Source organism: Microcaecilia unicolor, chromosome 2 (genome assembly GCF_901765095.1).
Source record: "Microcaecilia unicolor chromosome 2, aMicUni1.1, whole genome shotgun sequence".
NCBI lineage: Eukaryota > Metazoa > Chordata > Amphibia > Gymnophiona > Siphonopidae > Microcaecilia > Microcaecilia unicolor.
The window spans coordinates 60,788,157-60,807,688 of record NC_044032.1 but is presented as its reverse complement, the minus strand read 5'-3'; the positions used below and the strand labels follow the sequence as shown (position 1 = coordinate 60,807,688).

General features: G+C 43.2%; 1 protein-coding gene across 3 annotated transcripts in view; it reads right to left on the bottom strand.

The window, feature by feature from the left end:
- Window positions 1-19,532, bottom strand: part of WDR7 (WD repeat domain 7) — a 754,216-nt gene that overhangs the window by 109,523 nt on the left and 625,161 nt on the right. For all 3 annotated transcript variants that reach the window (XM_030192974.1, XM_030192976.1, XM_030192975.1), the window contains one exon: window positions 9,597-9,696. In XM_030192974.1, the coding sequence (XP_030048834.1) occupies window positions 9,597-9,696 (100 nt within the window). The remainder of the gene's footprint in view (window positions 1-9,596; window positions 9,697-19,532) is intronic.

The window sequence follows — 19,532 nt, the reverse complement described above, 5'->3', positions numbered from 1 at the left end:
AGCCCTTCTCTCAGTACCCTTCTCCACCACTGCCAACTCCAGGCTCCGCTCATTCTGCCTTGCCTCACCCTATGCCTGGAACAATCTTCCTTTACCCATACGCCATGCCCCCTCCCTACCCATCTTCAAATCTCTGCTTAAAACTCACCTCTTCAATGCTGCCTTCGGCGCCTAACCGCTCGAGAAATATAAAATGTCCCAACCTATCCACCCTATCAGATTAACTGTTCACTCGTCCTCTAGATTGTTTACTTGTCTTTAGATTGTTCTCTTGTCTTTTAGATTGTAAGCTCTTTGAGCAGGGACTGTCCTTCTATGTTTAAATTGTACAGCGCTGCGTAACCCTAGTAGCGCTTTAGAAATGATAGTTAGTAGTAGTAGTAGTAGTAGTAAATACTGCGTGTAGATTTATGCGCAGTATTAAGAATACGCTTAGGCGTGATTGCCTACCGTGTGTGAATTTTAGGTACCATATATAGAATCGGGCCCATAATGCGGTATAGTAAGCCTAAATAAATGATAAACAATCTAATAGTTGCCTATTCCAGAGGGAAAATTCTACAAGATAGAATAGTATCATCGGCATTACCCAATTTAGGGGTCCTTTTACAAAGCTGCTGCAAACAGTGGCCTTAGCTCGCACTTATGCGGGTTTCTGTGTACTAAAGCCATTTTTACTGCAGCCATAAAATGGCCAAGTTTCTGTTTTTTGTATTAATGGCCATGTGCTAATGTTGCCATTAGCTCACAACCATTTAAAAAAATTACTGCATGAGCACTTACCGCCACCCATCTTGTGGGGGTAAGAGCCATGGTATCCCTGCACTAACCACTTAGCACGTGATAATGTAGATGCCCTAACTGTAGAGCATAGGCATGTCCATTCTCTGTCCGTGACACACCCCCTCAAAATATTTTTGAAATATTTTTTAGTAGGCAGTCAGTGCACGTATATTTCTGACTTACTACAAGACACTTGAGTGCACCCCATGGTACTCCATCTTTAACTGCATTAGGCACACATTAGCACCTAACACAGATTAGTAAAAGGGCCCCTTAGAAAGAAAGAAATAAACAACCCAATCTACTCAAGGCTATTTTAAATGTGGTAGTGTTTCTGTTTGCCTGTTATGATGGCAGGAAGGGCCATATATTAAATAAACATAACATCTACCATAACATCACTGTGTAACTGTTTATACCGGAATTGGCGAACGCCTTTACGGTATTATGTAAGCCACATTGAGCCTGCAAATAGGTGGGAAAATGTGGGATACAAATGATACAAATAAATAAATAAGCCATTTAAACATTATCAGTTTTAACACACTACTACAGGCAGGGCCGGTCTTAGGGCGAGGCGACCGCATAGGGCCTCGCGCTCAAGGGGGCCCTGCGCGGCGCACCTCAACTCTGCCCTAACCACCCGAGTTCCAGTCCTCCTCCCTCTGAATTTTAAAAGTCATCTAAGTTACCTCGTTGAGGTTACGGCGGCAGGCAGCAGCAGTAAAAAGCGTGCGAGCTGCTCGGCGCTTCAGGAGCCTTCCTTTCCCTCTCTCAGCTCTGGTCCCGCCCTCCCGGAAACAGGAAATGAGGGCGGGAGTTGGGACCAGAGCTGAGAGAGAGAAAGGAAGGCCCCTGAAGCGCCGAGTTCACACGCTTTTCGCTGCTGCTGCCTGCTGCTGTAACCCGACGAGGTAAGATGATTTTTAAAATTCGGAGGGAGCACAGGAGGCAGGGAGGGAATGAGGGAGGGTGCACTTAGAGCTCAGAGAGAGGGAGGGGAGCCTTGGAGCTGGGAGGGAGGGAGGGTGCCCTTAGAGCTCAGAGGGAGGGAGGGTGCCTTTAGAGCTTGGAGAGAGGGAGGGGGGCCCTGGAGCTTGGGAGGGGGGATGGTCCTGGAGCTCGGAGGAAGCTCAGGAGGGGTGGCGGCCCTGGAGCTCAGAGGGAGGGGGCCCTATCAAATTGGTCTGCACAAGGCCCTGCACTTGCTAAGACCGGCCCTGACTACAGGGTATGGTTCTACATTAAGACATAGGTCAGACTGAAACTCAACCTGTGTTATATATATTATTCAATGTCCATGTGTGCTATTTATGTAGGAAAGACAGTCAGAAAACTGAGAACAGGGATACTTATAATAAGAATGGGATAAGAACAGCTCCCCTAGTAGTACATTGTTTAGAATATGGTCATGTTTTTGAAGATTTATCTTTTTTGTCATCAAAATCATTAAGCCAATATGAAGAGGTGGTGACATTAATTTGATTTACTGCAGGAGGAGCAGAAATGTATTTTTTTATTTAAACATTTTTCAGCAATACTAAATCAAAATATAGATTATATTGTATTTTTTAAATAATTTTAATTGTTGTTCCTATGGGGCACACAGTTGTTAATATCACTACCACAATACTGTATTTAGTTTATATTAAATTATTAATTTTTTCTTTAAATTTCAGGGGAATAATGCTATTTATAATACCAGCTTTTTTGCTAGGGGGCAGACCCTACTCAAATTGTATTTACCGTATATTAACAGCAAACATTAACATGTGGTAAGTGCAAAATCTATGCATCTGCCCTGCATTTACTGCACAGAGCAAACGTGGAGGGGCATAATCGAACGGGCCGCCCAGAGGACGTCCCTGCGAAGGGGTGGGGAAACCCATATTATCGAAACAAGATGGGCGTCCATCTTTCGTTTCGATAATACGGTTAGGGACGCCCAAATCTCAACATTTAGGTTGACCTTAGAGATGCTCGTCCACGATTTTTGTGGATAATGGAAACCGAGGACGCCCACCTCAGAAACGACCAAATCCAAGCCATTTGGTCATGGGAGGAGCCAGCATTCATAGTGCACTGGTCCCACTCACATGCTAGGACACCAACCGGGCACCCTAGGGGGCACTGCAGTGGACTTCAGGAAAAAGCTCCCAGGTGCATAGCTCTCTTACCTTGTGTGCTGAATCCCCCAAAACCCACTCCCCACAACTGTACACCACTACCATAGCACTTAGGGATGTAGGGGGCACCTAGATGTGGGTACAGTGGGTTTCTTGTGGGTTTTGGAGGGCTCACATTTACCACCATAAGTGTAACAGGTAGGGGGGATGGGCCTGGGTCCACCTGCCTGAAGTGCACTGCACCCACTAAAAACTGCTCCAGGGACCTGCATACTGCTGTCAGGGAGCTGGGTATGACATTTGAAGCTGGCATACAGGCTGGGAAAAAATGTTTTTAAAATTTTTTGGGGGTGGGAGGGGGTTGGTGACCACTGGGGGAGTAAGGGGAGGTGATCCCCAATTCCCTCCGGAGGTCATCTGGTCAGTTCGGGCACCTTTTTGAGGCTTGGTCGTGAAAAAAAAGGGACCAAATAAAGTCGGCCAAATGCTCGTCAGGGATGCCCTTCTTTTTTTCATTATCGGCCGAGGACGTCCATCTGTTAAGCATACCCCAGTCCCGCCTTCGGTACACTGCCAACACGCTCTGGGAACTTTGGTCGTCCCCGCGACGGAAAGCAGTTGAGGATGCCCAAAATCGGCTTTTGATTATGCTGATTTGGGCGACCTTGAGAGAAGGATGCCCATCTCCCGATTTGTGTCGGAAGATGGGTGCCCTTCTCTTTCTAAAATGCCCCTGATTATCTCCCTACTTGTCTGACCTTTGACCAAAGCAAGTAACTCTCCATTGTAGCTCTTACTCTTTCGGAGTCAGGAGACCAACTACCAAAAATGACACAGTATTTGTGTTAGTAAGAAGCAGATGTGGCCTCATAACTGCATCTTCTTTGGGATTCCCTATATGGTGCCTTCAAGCAACAGGTGTGCTGGTCCTGAGATAATCCTGGCTGAATTTATAGCTGTTACCGAGGGACAATTTCAAAAGCAAAGATACTTACCTGTAGCAGGTATTCTCTGAGGACAGCAGGCTTTGTATTCTCACAAGTGGGTAATGCAATCCACGCTGCCCAGTCCGGAGCTTATAGCAAGCTGAAAGAGCTTTGTGGAGCGAGAGACTCACTTCACTGTCCAATATTATAGTATATGATAAAAAGAGAAGACAACTCCTAGGGGATTGAGAGAATATAAGGCCTCTTGTCCTCGGAGAATACCTGCTAAAGGTAAGTATCTTCATTTTCTCCGAGAACAAGCAGGCCTATAATTCTCAGGTGGGGAATCCCTAGCAACTAGGCTCACTGAAAACAACCACCTTAGGTCAACTGGGCCTTGCAAAGGCAAGGACATAACACAGGTCAACCTGAAACTATATACAAACTGAGTGAGAGTGCAGCCAGGAACAGAATATAACGGGCCTAGGAGGGTGGAGTTGGATTCTAGACCCCAAACAAACTCTACAGTACTTCCCACTTCTTCCCTGTCTCTACTTTTGTGAAGAGGGACCACATCTGCTTGTCTCCAATCTTGCAGAACCTCTCCCGTCTCTAAAGATCTATTAAATAAATCAGGTCCCGCCAGAACCTCTTTGAGCTCCCTCAGTATAATGGGATGTATCCCATCCGGTCCCATAGCTTTGTCCACTTTCAGATTCTCAAGCTGTTTATAAACTTTTCTCCCGTAAACGGCGTAGTATCCACTCTATTTCCAGACATTTGGCTGCTGAGGGAACATCTGGGAATGGAGTGTTACGGAAGAAAGAGTTTATAAACAGCTTGAGAATCTTAAGGTGGCCCCATCAGCCTTTCCACAGGGGAGGCTCCTGCTTCCGGGGTTTTTCAGGGCTTGCAACAGTACAAGGATATATCTGTTCCCTTCCTCCTTTTTTTCCACAACCAGTTTTGATTAATCTAGGCAGGCAGCTTCAGGCCAATAGTTCCCTACCTGGCTTCAAAGGAATCCTCTAGCGATCCAGTGTGAGGAGGGAGGAAAAAAAACTCACTGTCAGTCAGTTTGCTCTGCCAGAATCTCTTCAGCCTTGCTATACCAGCAAACACCTCTCCCCTGCTGGAGACAGGGCAATACTGACTGGCTTCCTGGATGCATCAGTATTTACATGGGGAAGGCAAACAGGGTTGGCCCAAGGTTATCTGATGCCCTAGGGAAATCTGATGCCCTAGGGAAATCTTCAGCCCCCTCCTCCCAAAAACTGGCTCAAGGGCTCTTCCTACCCTAAAGTCTAGCATCTCTCCTTATTCCCCCCTCACCCTAAGGTGAGCATCTCCCTTTCTTTTTCTAACCCCTTCCCCCAAACCAGGTGCTTAGCATCTGCTCTTCCTTTCCTTACCCACCTACCCAATTTCCAGCATCTTCCCACCTGCTTACTTCATTTCCCTGTTTTAGGCCTACTTCACTCCTCCTCCTCTTACTCATTGCTATTGTGCCATTGCAAAGTCTGCCCAGGCTGGAGGTACTAAACAAAGATCAGATTAACTTGGAGTGTGGGACATCAACATCTATGCATGCTCAAAGCCTACCACATTCTACTCCTTTTTGAACTTCCTGTTTTGGAAGGGGTAGGAGGCTGTAGAGGCCCTTAAGCATGAATAGATATTCATGACCCCATGCACTGGCTGTGCTGACATTTGTTCAATGGCAAGGACTACTGTGCTAGTACTGCCTCCTAACGTGTGCTACCCTAGGCATATAACTAGTAGTCAGGCCCAGGGCCGGTGCTAGGGTTTCTGGCACCCCCCATGATTTATTAGTTGGTGTCCCCTACCCATCCAGCATCTCCTCTCTCTCTCTTTTCTCCTCCCAACCAACACTCCCCCCACCTGTCTAGCACCTTCTCCCCTCCCCTCCCAGAGGCAGCAGAATGCATTTTTTTTTTGGGGGGGGGGGGGGACGGGACAAAGCTCTGCCCCCAGTTTAAATCACATGCACCCTAATTCTATAACAGAGTTCTACAGTTAGGCACCATTTGTGCGCATATATTATAGAATACTAACATTTACATACATGTAATGCACACATATGTGCATAAATGCTAAAAGTATTATTCTATAATTTACACACACAAGTCACTTACCACATAAGTGCAAGGGGCATGCACGTAATAAGTTTTATGCTAAAGTGCCACATTTAGCCGTGAACAGTTATGCATAACTATTCACACCTACATTTAGCTGCATCAATGGCAACTTAGGCTAGTATTCTCTAACGGCATCTTGGTGAACAGATGCTGTTATAGAATTGATGCTTAGCGTGCAGCATTAGTACACCCAAATTGTGGTGCCCAGCTATAGAATTGCCCCTATAGAGTATAATTATTCATTTACATTGAGCATTCCGAAATCAACCAACAACATTTGAAGTAATAGGCAGAGAGCATAAGCATAATTACAAAAACATTCTGTTCAAACTCTGGTGTCACGTGAGTGAGAGAAACTCAAACTCCTCCACTACCAGACACTGAGCATTAACACAAAACCTTGCAAACAGGCACTCAAACTGTATAAATCCTACCTATGAAAGTCAGCACTGCAAATATTGTAAAACACCAGAATACTTCCAATTGGAAAAAGAACACCCGAACATAGAATCTACATGTTAAAACAATCCTTCTCTGTGATTACAATAGCAAAACACACACTGTCACCTAGTTAAAAAAAAAAAAAAGAGCAATAGAGAGAGAGACTATAGATTAGAAACAAATACCTAGACAAAAATGAAATAGAAAACCTAAGAAACCGGATTATGAGCAGTGGAAAACTGAGAAAAGAGAAACAGAAATGCATTTCTTTATGTACAAAATAAAGTAAAAGAAATCCACATTTTCAAAGCTGACATTTCATTTCTCTAAATAGTGAGAATCAAATTTTTTTTCTACCTTTGTCGTCTGACCATTTTTTTCCACTTGGGTTGGTCCTGGTCTGTCCTTACCACATCCTCTTGTTGTCGTTCTCCCGAGTCCTTTTTCAGGATTTAATTTCCATTTTCTGGTTTTCACTATCTATCTTCTTCTCTAATCTTATATATACTTCTGACTCGGATACTTCTGTCTAATTTTTTCTCCATTTCTCTCATCTGCTTTTTTTTTAAACCTATAGGTAGCTAAATTATATTTCTTCCCCCTCCACTATCTTAAGTCTCTGTCATTCCCCTATTTACTTCTTGCACTTACCTCCCTAGTTCTCCCATTCCTACCTGTGTCTTATTCTTTTCTCTGTCTCCTATTTCCAGTATTTCACCCACTTTTAAGTTGCCCATTTCCACTTTCTGTATTCATTGCCTCCCCAGCTTATCTTCTCTGTCTCTCATCCCTTACCAACCTCTAGCTCCTTCCCTGCCAACTCATCCCCTCTCCAGCTGCAGTCCCTTTATGTCTTATCCCCTTATTCAGGAACCCATTTCCCCTTTAACTTTCTTTAGTTCCACCCTTTCTCACTTCCATCAAAGATCTGTCCCCCTTCATTTGTCCTTCATCCTCTTCACAACTCACCGTCTCCTTTGCCCTTTCCCCTATTATCCTTTGCCCCTGCCTCTTCTCCCATACTTCTTTCTCCATCTACCTACCTCTTTCTTCCTCTATCTTTCCTCCACCTTAATCCCCACTACCCATCCCTCTGCCCCCCCCTCCATCTTCACCTTTTCCTGCATATACCCTTGCTTCTCCCAAACCCACACACAGTATCTGCCATTCTCTTCCATTTTCCAGCCTCTGTATCAGCCCCCAACCCTTATCTGTCACTTGTCAGGGCTCAGACCCCTTCTCCCACCCCCAACCCCAGTACGACAGCTCTGATCTTCCATTCTCTTCCCCAGCTCCAGCATCAGTCCCTTCTTGCAACTGCCCCAAGCATCAGACCACTTCTGTCACTCCTTCTCCCACCTCATCCCCAGCTACCTTCTCCTAGAACCTAAATCAGAGCAATTGCCAAGCCTCTGACCCCTCTTTTCAGCCCCCAGTTCCAGCCCCATTATCCCACCTGCCCCTAGTTCCAGCCCCAGCCCATTACTCCCACCTGGCCTCCTTTTTAGCCTCCAGTTTGAACCCCATTATCCCATCAGTCCCCAGTTTCAGCTCCAGCTCCCCTGAGTTCCAGCCCTGACCCCCATTTTAGCTGCTAGTTTGAGACCCAGCTGCAGCCTCTGGTCCCCACCTGCCCATCCTCAGTTCCCTTGCTAGCCCTTTTCTCGTTTCTGCCGCCCTGCATTTTTTAAATCTTTGAATCGGCAGCACCAGCGTTTATGAAGGAAGCAGGCTGCCTTGAGCCTTCCCTGTTTGCCAAATCAGCAGCGCCAGACTCTGTGAAGGAAGCAGACTGCTTTGGGCCTTACCTCACTGTCCTGCCCTTGCAGAAACAGGAAGTTACATCAGAGGAGGATGGGACATAGTGACGCTGGGGTTGCCAATTAGGGACACAGTGAGGGCAGGCCCGAGGCAGCCTACTTCCTTCACAGATGCTGGTGCTGCTGATTCAAAGATTTTTAAAAAAAGTACGGTGGCAGAAACGAGAAGGGGGCTGGCAAGGGCGGTGAGGGTGGGCAGCTGTGGACTGGAGGCTACGTTTGGGACCTGGGCTGGGACTGGGAGCTGCAGGTAAGCATGGCTTGTGGTGCCCTCCTGCCACGTTTACAGTGCTTTACTAGCCCTGTTCAGCCCGGACCTGAAGGCAGGAAGATTTGTTCTGTTTCCATCTACTGGAAAGAGAGCAAATCCCACTTCTCTGGACTGGTCTGACAAGAGTGAAAAGATACTGAACTTTGAGGACTAAAATCTACAAGTCCCAGGAAAAACCTAACTTGCTTGCTGACTTTAAACAATTTGCAGATTAAGCCACCTGGTCACAGATTTAGATACCATGGTTTAAAGATCTATTAGTGCATTATAAATCTGCAGAATGCAAATGAAGTACTCATTTTGAAGAGTTTCATGACAGGAACAGAACAAAAAACTGTGCCTCCACCGCTTTTTAAATCAGACAATTCATTGTTAGTAAAACCTGAATACCACATTCTAATAGTCATTTTCTTGCTAATATATAGACTATATTTTTTTCCTGTGCTCTGACACCTGTGTATATTAACAAATCCAAAGAATAAGTGAATAAAAGATATCCTGTTTTTCCCATGGGTTGAAAAACATATCACAACAGTGAAGTAATACACTTTTAAATATATTCCTCCAGCTTATTATTACATTGTTAGCATCTGACTATCACCACTGAGACTTACAGTGCAAGAATCTCATCTCTGCTCCTGACTAGTTTTAGCAAAGCAGAGCATCACATTGCCACAACAATCACATTATGCTACCTTGCAGATTCTGTTAATAGAAATGGACTTGATTTCCAAAGGTTTAAAACATGAAACTGGTGTGTAAGGTTCTATTAATAGAGAACATTTCCTGCACATAACAACTGAACCAGAAGAATATTTATTGCAGAATAGACAATGATTGGTAACACCTTACTTTGAGCTCTTACTTCCCCAAACAATGGCAGCCCTTCAGTTCCAGTGAATGAAGACAGTAGGACTCTATATCCTTTGAGTCCTTCATTAAACTATTGATCCCCTTACCATTATCCATAATGTTCCAGCAGCTCAGTATGTCAACTGGTACAGAGCTAGTCTCTTTCTTTTCAATAACTTGCACATGTTATAAAGAGGAAGTCACAATGATTTATTTACCTGACATTTTCCAGTCCGGATGTCGTACAGGGCCACTGAACCATGGCGAGCTCCAACTGCTATTCTATGACTCCGCTCACAATAGCTGACCGTGTAGAACCTGAAATGAACGTCACAACATTAAGCAGGAGAAACCTGGCATCCACAGATTTGTAGCAAGCAGAAGTGTTATATTTATGTTTATTTATGTTTGCATAATTTTTAAAAAAAAACCTCAATTTCTATAGTACAACATATACATAATCTATATTTTTAATGGTCTTCCTTGTTAAGATGCTTAAGAATTTTCAAACGTTTGCATGCAAGTTCAGCTTGGAAACTTAAATTTACATTTGCTCTTTAGTACACACAAGTTTTCTATGTTAGTTTACATGCATAAGGTTAAATTTTCAAAAGTATGCCTGTAAACACAAATCCTTCCCTAGCTCTGTCCCCAGGTAAAGTTATACATGTATAGACTCTATGCACATATCTTTACATGCATCTACGGTGGGAAATTTTACAGAATCCTATTTTTGGGCTAAAGCACAGATGTACCTGCAGAAAGGCTTACGAAAATCTCTCTCTCTTTACACATACGTACACAGATACATAAAGAGAATGCACACTCAGGTCTTGATGCAGCAATCAGTGTGTTAGAACAGTGTGCTAAGCTTCTGGGCACAGCGTTCTAACACATGAGCAAAAAAATATTTTACTCTTGATGCAGGAAACTAATGGCATACAAATTATTGCAAAGTTCAAAAGTGTACACTGACAGAGAAAAACATTACATACTGCTGTGGTAATATGCCGTCATTTGCTATGTCGAGAATTATTTATTTTCCTCCCTGTCAGTGCGTGAGCCAATCCTCACTTTTGTACTATCAAGAAGGGAAACATTTTTTTTTTAAATGGCTGCCATACTTCTTTTCCCTAACCCCACCCTGCAATAATTCTCTGATGGGCAAGTGGACACCACATACCACCACACAAAAATTCCTTGGTGGCTCATTGAGGCCCATTAAACCCTAACCCCCACCCCCTCCAATGTTTTTCTGGTTCACGACACTCCTGGCTGGAGCACATGGCACAGGAAGGCCCTTGACCAGAGAAGTCCCAATGGTGGACCAAATCCCCCGGACCAATTACACTTAACCAATCTATGGAGGAGACTAGTGCCATCTCGCTCTTCACACCAAAATGGTGGTCAGGATGCTTTACTAGAGTCAATCTTCCAGATAAGGGAGTGCTTATTGTGGAAGCACCGCCTTATTTGACAGGCTTAGCATTGCATGCTAAAACACAGCTAGGGGTCCGGCACTACCGTTATGAAAGATGGTGGTGCCAGAGTCAGGAGCAAGTGGGCATTGCTCCTGCCTCCCAACTTTCGAGGTGGTTGGGGGATTGGGATCTACCTGGGCTATTGAGGGTTTTGGGAAGGGGATCAGAGATACAAGGGAGCCAATTAGGCCACCAGGGAGATCTTCAGTGGTGGGAGGTCCACTTATGCCATGAGGGATCTTAGGTGAAGTGCCACATTTCCCCTCAGATGACTCTTTTAGTTCCACGGTGCATCTTTACTCTAGACCTGAGCTCCAACAAGAAGAGTAAAAGCCTAGATTTTAGTGTGTGTGTGATTTTAGTGTTTTTTTAAATAATTTTTTACATTTTTTTTTACAGCAGGAGCACTTAGAAATTCAGCATTTTGCATGTCCACCGGCCTACCCTGTAGCAAAGTAGTTTTACAGCTGATTTTCTCACACTAACATTTCTTACTTCTTTGGGAGTAAGATTAGCATGGGGAAATCAGGAGTAAAATACTTCACTAATGGATAGTGCAGTTTACTGCAGAGGAAGTGCTGTGTAATCTTAACTAACATGCATAACACTTTGTGCATGTTAGCTGCTTTGCACCCAGCATGTGGAAAATAACTCTTGAAACAGGACAGAAACCTGTTATCTTCTGGAAACAAAATCAAACTACCTTCCCCTAGGAAGGTTCTCATCAGAGCTTCATTTGCCCCCAGCTGTAGTTATCAAATTGTTTACTCCCCTATTGTTCTCATCGTACCTTGCCCTCTTTCTTGCACTATTATTCTATGGGGCTTATTTTCAAAGCACTTAGACCTACAAAGTTCCATAGCTTACTATGTAACTTTGTAAGTCTAAGTGCTTTGAAAATACACCTCTTTATGTATGAATCTCATGCACTAATGTATTCCATATTTTATGCAATCCTCTTTGTACCATAGCCTTGGAAAAAGGAATATCAAATGAATATAAATAAATAAGACACACCTTTCCTAAACCTCCCTTGGTTTCTTTAATCTCTCATTGGTTTAGCTTTTAACACTGCACAGAAAATTGTTTATCTGTAATGAGTTTCCAGAGGACAACAGGATAAACAATCACATATATATGTGATGCCATCAGGCAGTGCTAATGCATGCAGTAGGAAGAATTATAAAAAAAGGGATCACAGTCTACCTATCTGTCCATCCATCCACTCACACAATAAATCAGAAAAAAGAGATGTAAATTCAGTAAATTTGGCATGCAGGAAGAAATTGTGAATATGCTGGATGAGTTTGAAAATCAGAGGCATGGAAAAATAACTGAGACAGCAGATGAAGGATGGTGCTGAAAGTCACTCTTCCCCACACTTTCAAGCTCAAAGTAAATGTACAACTGTAAGACATCAACATACCAGCAGAAGCTGGAGGAAGGATAGAACGTAGGACTGAAGCTGGATGGAAGGGGAGAGAGGTGGGCAGAAGCTAGATGGAGGAGGGAGAGAAGATAGGCAGAAGCTAGATGGAAGGTAGGAAATACAATCTGCAGTGACTGCGGGGGGGGGGGGGGGGGGGGGGAAGAAGAGACCCGAGAGGAAATGTGTAGCCTAGGAGTGCCATGACCCAAGAAAGTTTGGGAACCACTGGACTAGGCTAAAGTCTTTGAAGGTTGGTGAGATTCTTCTAACATTGAGGAGGTTGAGCAGATCACTGTCTGGGGGAATTTTGCGGTGTAACAGCCACTAATACCTCAATGTTCTAATCAACATGTTCTGACAGCTTAATGTGAACCTCCTCTTGATGCTTTATGTTGGGTGTTCTTGGTTTTGGTGAAGATAAGGATGAATTCTTCCTTCTCTTTGGATGGGAATCAGACAATGTCCATTCCTGAAAGCCTCTACCACACCTGACACTGAGGGTAACTGATACACTCCTAATGTCGATGCATCCCCAGCACCTGGTGCAACTCCTGGATTTCTCAAGACTAACAGTTTTGATGTGAACGTTGACAGACTGAACTTAGAAGCATCAAAGGTTTTATATACTGCTCTTCACATCTCTAAATCCCTCTCTGTCATCTGCAAGCACAGCACTGAGAGGCTTCATGAGTGGGCCTAAAGCATTACAAGCACCAGTTGTGGGTATTTGTATTGGATATGGTTTTGCTGCAGCATATGCATTATTAAAGCCACTGGAGGCCTTTTTAAGGACATACTGCCAAAATATATAACCACTGCAAAATCAAATGACAGTTTTGGTCAATTCAAACCTGGCTGGGAAGTTGTATGTTCAAAGAAGGGTTAACCATGGTTGGTTACGAAAAAGACAAACAATAAGAGTTTATGCGGTCCAAGGAATGAGAAACAAGTCAATGGTGCATAAAATAGTTTATTGAACAGAGACACAACTCAGCCATGTTTCAGCGACTGCCTGCATCAGGGGTCATCATATTCTTCAATAAAGCATCAGAAAAGCATGTGAGCTGAATAATTCATCTCAAAGGCAATTGGAGACGCAATCAGGCTTATTTTCGAAAGAGAAGGACGCCCATCTTTCGACACAAATTGAAAGATGGGCGTCCTTCTCACAGGGTCGTCCAAATCGGTATAATCGAAAGTCGATTTTGGGCGGCCCCAACTGCTTTCCATCGCGGGTTTGGCCAAAGTTCACGGGGGTGTGTCGGAAGCGTAGTGAAGGCGGAACTTGGGCGTGCTTAACACATGGGCGTCCTCGACCCATAATGGAAAAAAAGGGCATCCCTGATGAGCACTTGGATGACTTTACCTGGTCCAGTTTTTCTTACGACCAAGGCACAAAAAGGTGCCCGAACTGACCAGATGTCCACTGGAGGGAATCAGGGATGACTTCCCCTTACTCCCCCCACCCAGTGGTCACTAACCCCCTCCCACCCTCAAAAAAGAACTATAAAAATATTTTATGCCAGCCTCAAATTTCATACTCAGGTCCATCGCAGGAGTATGCAGGTCCCTGGAGCAGTTTTAGTGGGTGCAGTGCACCTCAGGCAGGCGGACCCAGGCCCATCCCCCTTACCTGTTACACTAGTGGTGGTAAATCTGAGCCCTTCAAAACCCACCACAAACCCACTGTACCCACATCTAGGTGCCCCCCCCCTTCACCTGTAAGGGCTATGGTAATGGTGTACAGTTGTGGGTAGTGGTTTTTTTTTTTGGGGTGGGGGGCTGAGCACACAAGGTAAGGGAGCTATGTACCTGGGAGCTTTTTCTGAAGTCCATTGCAGTGCCCCCTAGGGTGCCCAACTGGTGTCCTGGCATGTGAGGGGGACCAGTGCACTATGAATGCTGGCTCCTCCCACGACCAAAGGGCTTGCATTTGGTCATTTCTGAGATGGGCGTCCTTAGCTTCCATTATCGCCGAAAATCAGAAACGACCAAGTCTAATGACGACCATTTCTAGGGACAACCTAAATGTCAAGATTTGGGCGTCCCTGACTGTATTATAGAAATGAAAGATGGACACCCATTTTGTTTCAATAATACAGGTTTCCCTGCCCCTTCGACGGGACGTCCTGCGATGACGTCCTCAGGAAACCTTGGGCGCCCCTTTCGATTATGCCCCTCCACGCCAACCATTATGGATTGTAATAGTGCTGCTGCACATACCTCTCCTCCTTTCCAGTGACTAGAGCAGCACTCCTGTGCTCCATCCCCTACGGCTTCACATCTTGCCACAAAAAAAGACAGAAAACTTGAGAACATCAGGAAAGGGCTAATCAGCTCCATGGAAAAATGAGGATTGAAGAGGCCCCATATAATAATATGAAGTGGGGATGTGCATGAATGCATTTACATGCACAGAGGGTTGATGCTAGACTTGGGAGGGATAGAAAAACAGAAGGGCAATGCTGGACAGAGAATAAGGGATATGGACAGAGAGGAGGTACTGAACAGGAGACAAGGACACAGAGAGGAGGGATGCTCAAGAAGGTGCGAAGATAGGTAAAGACAAAGAGGGGGGATGGTGGACAGAGCCAACAAGGACATAGAAGGAAGACGAATGATGGACATGCAGAGATAAGAAATGTTAAATGGACAAGGAGACTTTTGGCAAGACAGTTAAATGAAGGCAGAGAAAAGCAGGATCCAGAGCCTGGGGCATTTATGTTTTCATTGTTAATAAAGAGACTGAACTAACTAAAAAAAAAAGATGGTACATATTTTTTAAAAATTTTTAATTTTTGGAATGTACATCTGCCAGAACTGGTTATAGCCATGTTGGAACCTTTGAGAGAAATCTCCCTCCCTGGCCTTCAATCTCAAGCATATCGATGGTAAATCTCCAGCTTTGCAATGGGCCATCACTGAGAATGCTGCGGTGGTCAGAGCTCATATTTAGTGGCATTCTCTAGTTAATTGCTGCTGAATATCACCGCTGGATACAGACAGAATGGTTTAACAGTGTAGGAGGTGGGAGGGAAGATGCTGGAGTTGGGATGGGGGTGGGGGTGCAAGTTAGATTTCAAACACTTTAGGGAGTGGAGTAGAGATGTGAGGGGAAGATGTTGGCAACCCAGGGACATAGAGAAAGGAATTGCAGATGGTGATAATAGTAGGGCTTCTGGCCCATGGGGAGGGGGGGGGAGGGGAAAATGGAGGAAGTGGCTGAATGTTCACCTAGGGCATTTATTACCCTTGGGTTGATCCTACATTTAGGCCCTGCATCTAATCCCATATAGTTTGGAAAACCTAATTAGGGAGAAAAAGCTTAGTAAATCAAGCTCCTTTGTGAGTCTATGGAAAAAAAGCTTGGCAAATAAGTCCCTCAATTTTTAACAATAAAAGTGAAATATCACATGTGAGTCTCGTAAAGGAAAAAAAATAGTTACATAAGCAATGGATATTATACAGGTTTGCTCAATTGTCCTAAAAATAATCACAGTTCAAGTGAACTCAAGTTTAAAATATTTTCCCAATTCTGTATTCAATTCAAATCAATTCTTGTATACCGCTAATATCCCCTTTCCAGGGTTCAGTGCGGTTTACATTCTAAGTGAGACAAAAGCAGATAGTGTTAGTGTGAGGTATGAGAAACATTAGAGACCACTGGTGTAATGCATGAGACTAAAAACATTAAGGAAAGGATAATGGATGACACTAGGAGGTAGACATCATGATGGATTGTTATGAAGCAGTCTTTGGGAAGAGCAAGGTTTTTAGCCTCTTTCTGAAGTTGAGGTAGCTGTTTTCTGTTCTGATGGGAATAGGTAAAGAGTTCCATATTTTGACTCCAAGAACGGGGAATAGAGAGCTGAAAATCTTCTGATTTCGAATAGTTTTTTTGTAATAGTGATGCTAGCATCAGTTGTTTTTTCAGTCTGTTATACTGGAACAGACATAGCGAAGCGGTCTTAGCTGTTTAGAGGTGAAGCCCTGTAGGATTTGAAAAACTAAACAAGCAGCTTTGAACCTGAGTCCTTCTACTATGGAAGCCAGAGCAGTTTGTTTAGATGAGTTGAAACACTAGGATATCTATTCAATCTGTATATAAGTCTAGCAGCTATGTTCTATATGATTTGCAATATTTTCTGATATTTGACACTTAATATTGGAGAAATATCATTTTTTTAAATATCATTTACCCTGACAAAGCTTTCCTAAAATGTATGTCGTCATTGCATTTAATCACATTATAGTTACCCATGGCTATGGAAATGAAGTAAAAACTACAAGCCAGAAATATGCTTGATTGGACCTGTCCCCCTTAAAAAAGCAAAAACACCCCCCATCAATGCTTTTTAAAACATTCATTTCCTGAAGGTAGGCAGCCTTTCCTTTATTATCAGTTTTATTTTCTGTTGTGTGCTAATAGCCACAAGAGGCTCTAAACACAAAGAAATGGCATATTTATAAAGCAGATTCCCAAGCAAGCTGAGAACAGAACTAAAATGTCAGCAAGTAGTTTATTAACATGTCAACAGTAAGTCTTTTCCAATTAATTTCTGAAGGTATAATTAGTGAGAACAATTTGGGGACAACAGAAGCAGGTAAATTATGGCCCTTTGGGACACCAGTTATAGAATATCTGTACCTTTTCTTTAAAAGGATTTTCTCCAGCCCCCCCTAACTTGCAAAGTACTTACAAATTAATCCTCCTTCAGCCATATAAATAAAAAAATGGAAAGGAAGTAGAGCAGGAAAGTTCTATGGAACCTTCTAAAGTGTCACACCAAAACACAGCTTCTCTCAAAATAACATTTATAGCAGACCTTTTACTAAAGTCTACAATTTGCAGTTAACGTGTTTTAATCCAGGATTTTATTACACAATGCCTGCATATTTTACCCAGCACTTTTAGAGGGCTTTCCAACCTTTTTAATTTTTGTAGATCATGCACTAGTGTTACCATTAGCATGCAATATCTGCAGAGAGGTAATGTGGGAGCACTTACCATCTCCTATTTTGAAGGTGCTAAGTGCTTCTGTGTTAATTCTATGTCAGCCAGTTAGCGCGCACTTCCATGCCCAGTCTCTACCCATGCCACAATGTGTAGCTTAACATGCAGAACAGGGAAACTACTACAAAATGGCTTAATGTGTTTATGCGGTAGCCTGTTACCACACGATAACCATGTGTTAAGATGCTTAGTGCACTTTAGTAAAAGGGCTCCTTAACTGTGCTACATAGTTTTTCATCTGCAGATGGTATATCTGAAATCACACAAGCAAAACAGAAGAATAATGCTCCACAGCACACAACAGCAAACAAAGCAGAGGAGATGACATGAATAAAAATAATACAAACATACAACCATAACAGTGAATCAAACAACATAAATATAAATAACAATATGCAAAAATATATATATAAATATATATGAATAATAAAATGGGACATCAAAATATACATACAATATATACATCCATCAACAACTAAAAATATATAAATATATGAATAAATCAATAAAATAACATAGATCAACCATTAATTGCAGTATGCAGTGAATAAAAAGCCAAGCCATTGCACATATATATGAAGCAGAAAAAAATTATTGGTCAAAATGCTGCAACACTATTGGTGCAAAAGGTCATATATTATTTTTTTTATCAAATTAGTAAAAAGATTATAAAAAGGAACATACTGTCATATTACTTTCAAATTACATATAAAGAACATATAAAAGAGGAAACAAGAAGGAAGAAGATAAAAAGAAGAAAAAAGAAAAAATGGTGGGGGAAGGAGAGGAAGGGGAAGGGGGAAGAAAAGGGGAGGGGGAAAAAGGTGAAGGAGGAAAGTGAGAAAAAAGAACCATCATTGCAAAACACTGAAAAAGATGAGAAAATGGAACGGTGATGTGAAACAATTTTAGGGACCTGTTTACTAAGCCGCGCTAGAGGCGTGTTAACGTTTTTAGTGTGCACTAATACTTAGTACGCATTTACTGTATAGACACTCATAATATTCCTATGGGCATCTACAAGGTTAGCGCACGCTAAAAATGCTAGCACACCTTAGTAAACAGGGTCCTTAGGGGCTCTTTTACAGAGCGGTGGTAAGCCCAATGCAGGCTTACTGCTCGCTCTTCCGGGACCACCCGCCAGTGGTAGTCTGCCCTGAGCACGCGCCATTTCTGGGAGAAAAAGAAAACTCCAAGAAATGGTTTTCACGGTGATAACCTGGCATTAATCGGATATCGTCACGCACTGCCCAATTACCGCTAGGTTAGCTCAGGAGCTCTTGTCACTACCTCAGTGGGTGGCGGTAAGGGCTCCCTGCCACATGGCCATGCGATAAGAGATCTCTTACCGCATGGCCATATGCACTGGGGGCTTTTTTACCAGCTTTGCTAAAAAGGGCCCTGGAGCGTGGGAAAAACGGCCCCTGCCACTAGCGCAGGGCCCTTTTTCCTGCAGCTTGGTTAAAGGACCCATTAATATTAAAAAACAAATTAATTAAAACCATGCATTAGATAAAAAATATTACTGCACTGTCCTACAGGAGGTGAACGTGTTATAATAATTGAACTGACTGCCAATACATCCAATACAAAATAAATTATGACAGGCTTTAAAACCAATGCAATTTTTTTCCACAAATCCCACTAGTGGGTGTGATTTGTCTATCATGAAAAATGATTTGAAATGGATACCTCCCAGCCCATCAGATGCACTCATTCCTGCATTTAATCAGTGCATTTTAGGAGACATTCAAAAAGTAGAGGAAATGAACCACTGGAATAGCTTTCACAATTTAACTACAGACGAGCATAATGCTTTAACAAGTTTGTCACATAACTGAGAAATTGTCATTAAACCAGTTGATAAGGGATGCAGTATTGTGGTGCTGGCCAGAGATAAATATTGAAAGACAGATCTTGGACACTCAGTATTACATCCAATTAGACTCAGATCTCACCGTTGGTGTTTAGCCAGAAATCACTCACTTAGTGGAACATGTCTTTAAAACTGGATATATTATATCTGAGAGGGATTTTCTAATGGTGAAAATGCCAATTATTCCAACCATTCATATATCGCCCAAGGTGCAAAATCTCTTGTAGACCTCCTCCCAGGGACACCCCATTGTATCGGGCAATGGATCTGTCCTTAAACCCTTGTCTAAGGGGCCCTTTTACAAAGGCATTGCAAGCCCACCGCAGGCTTGCCAGTCGCCAATTCAGCACTACC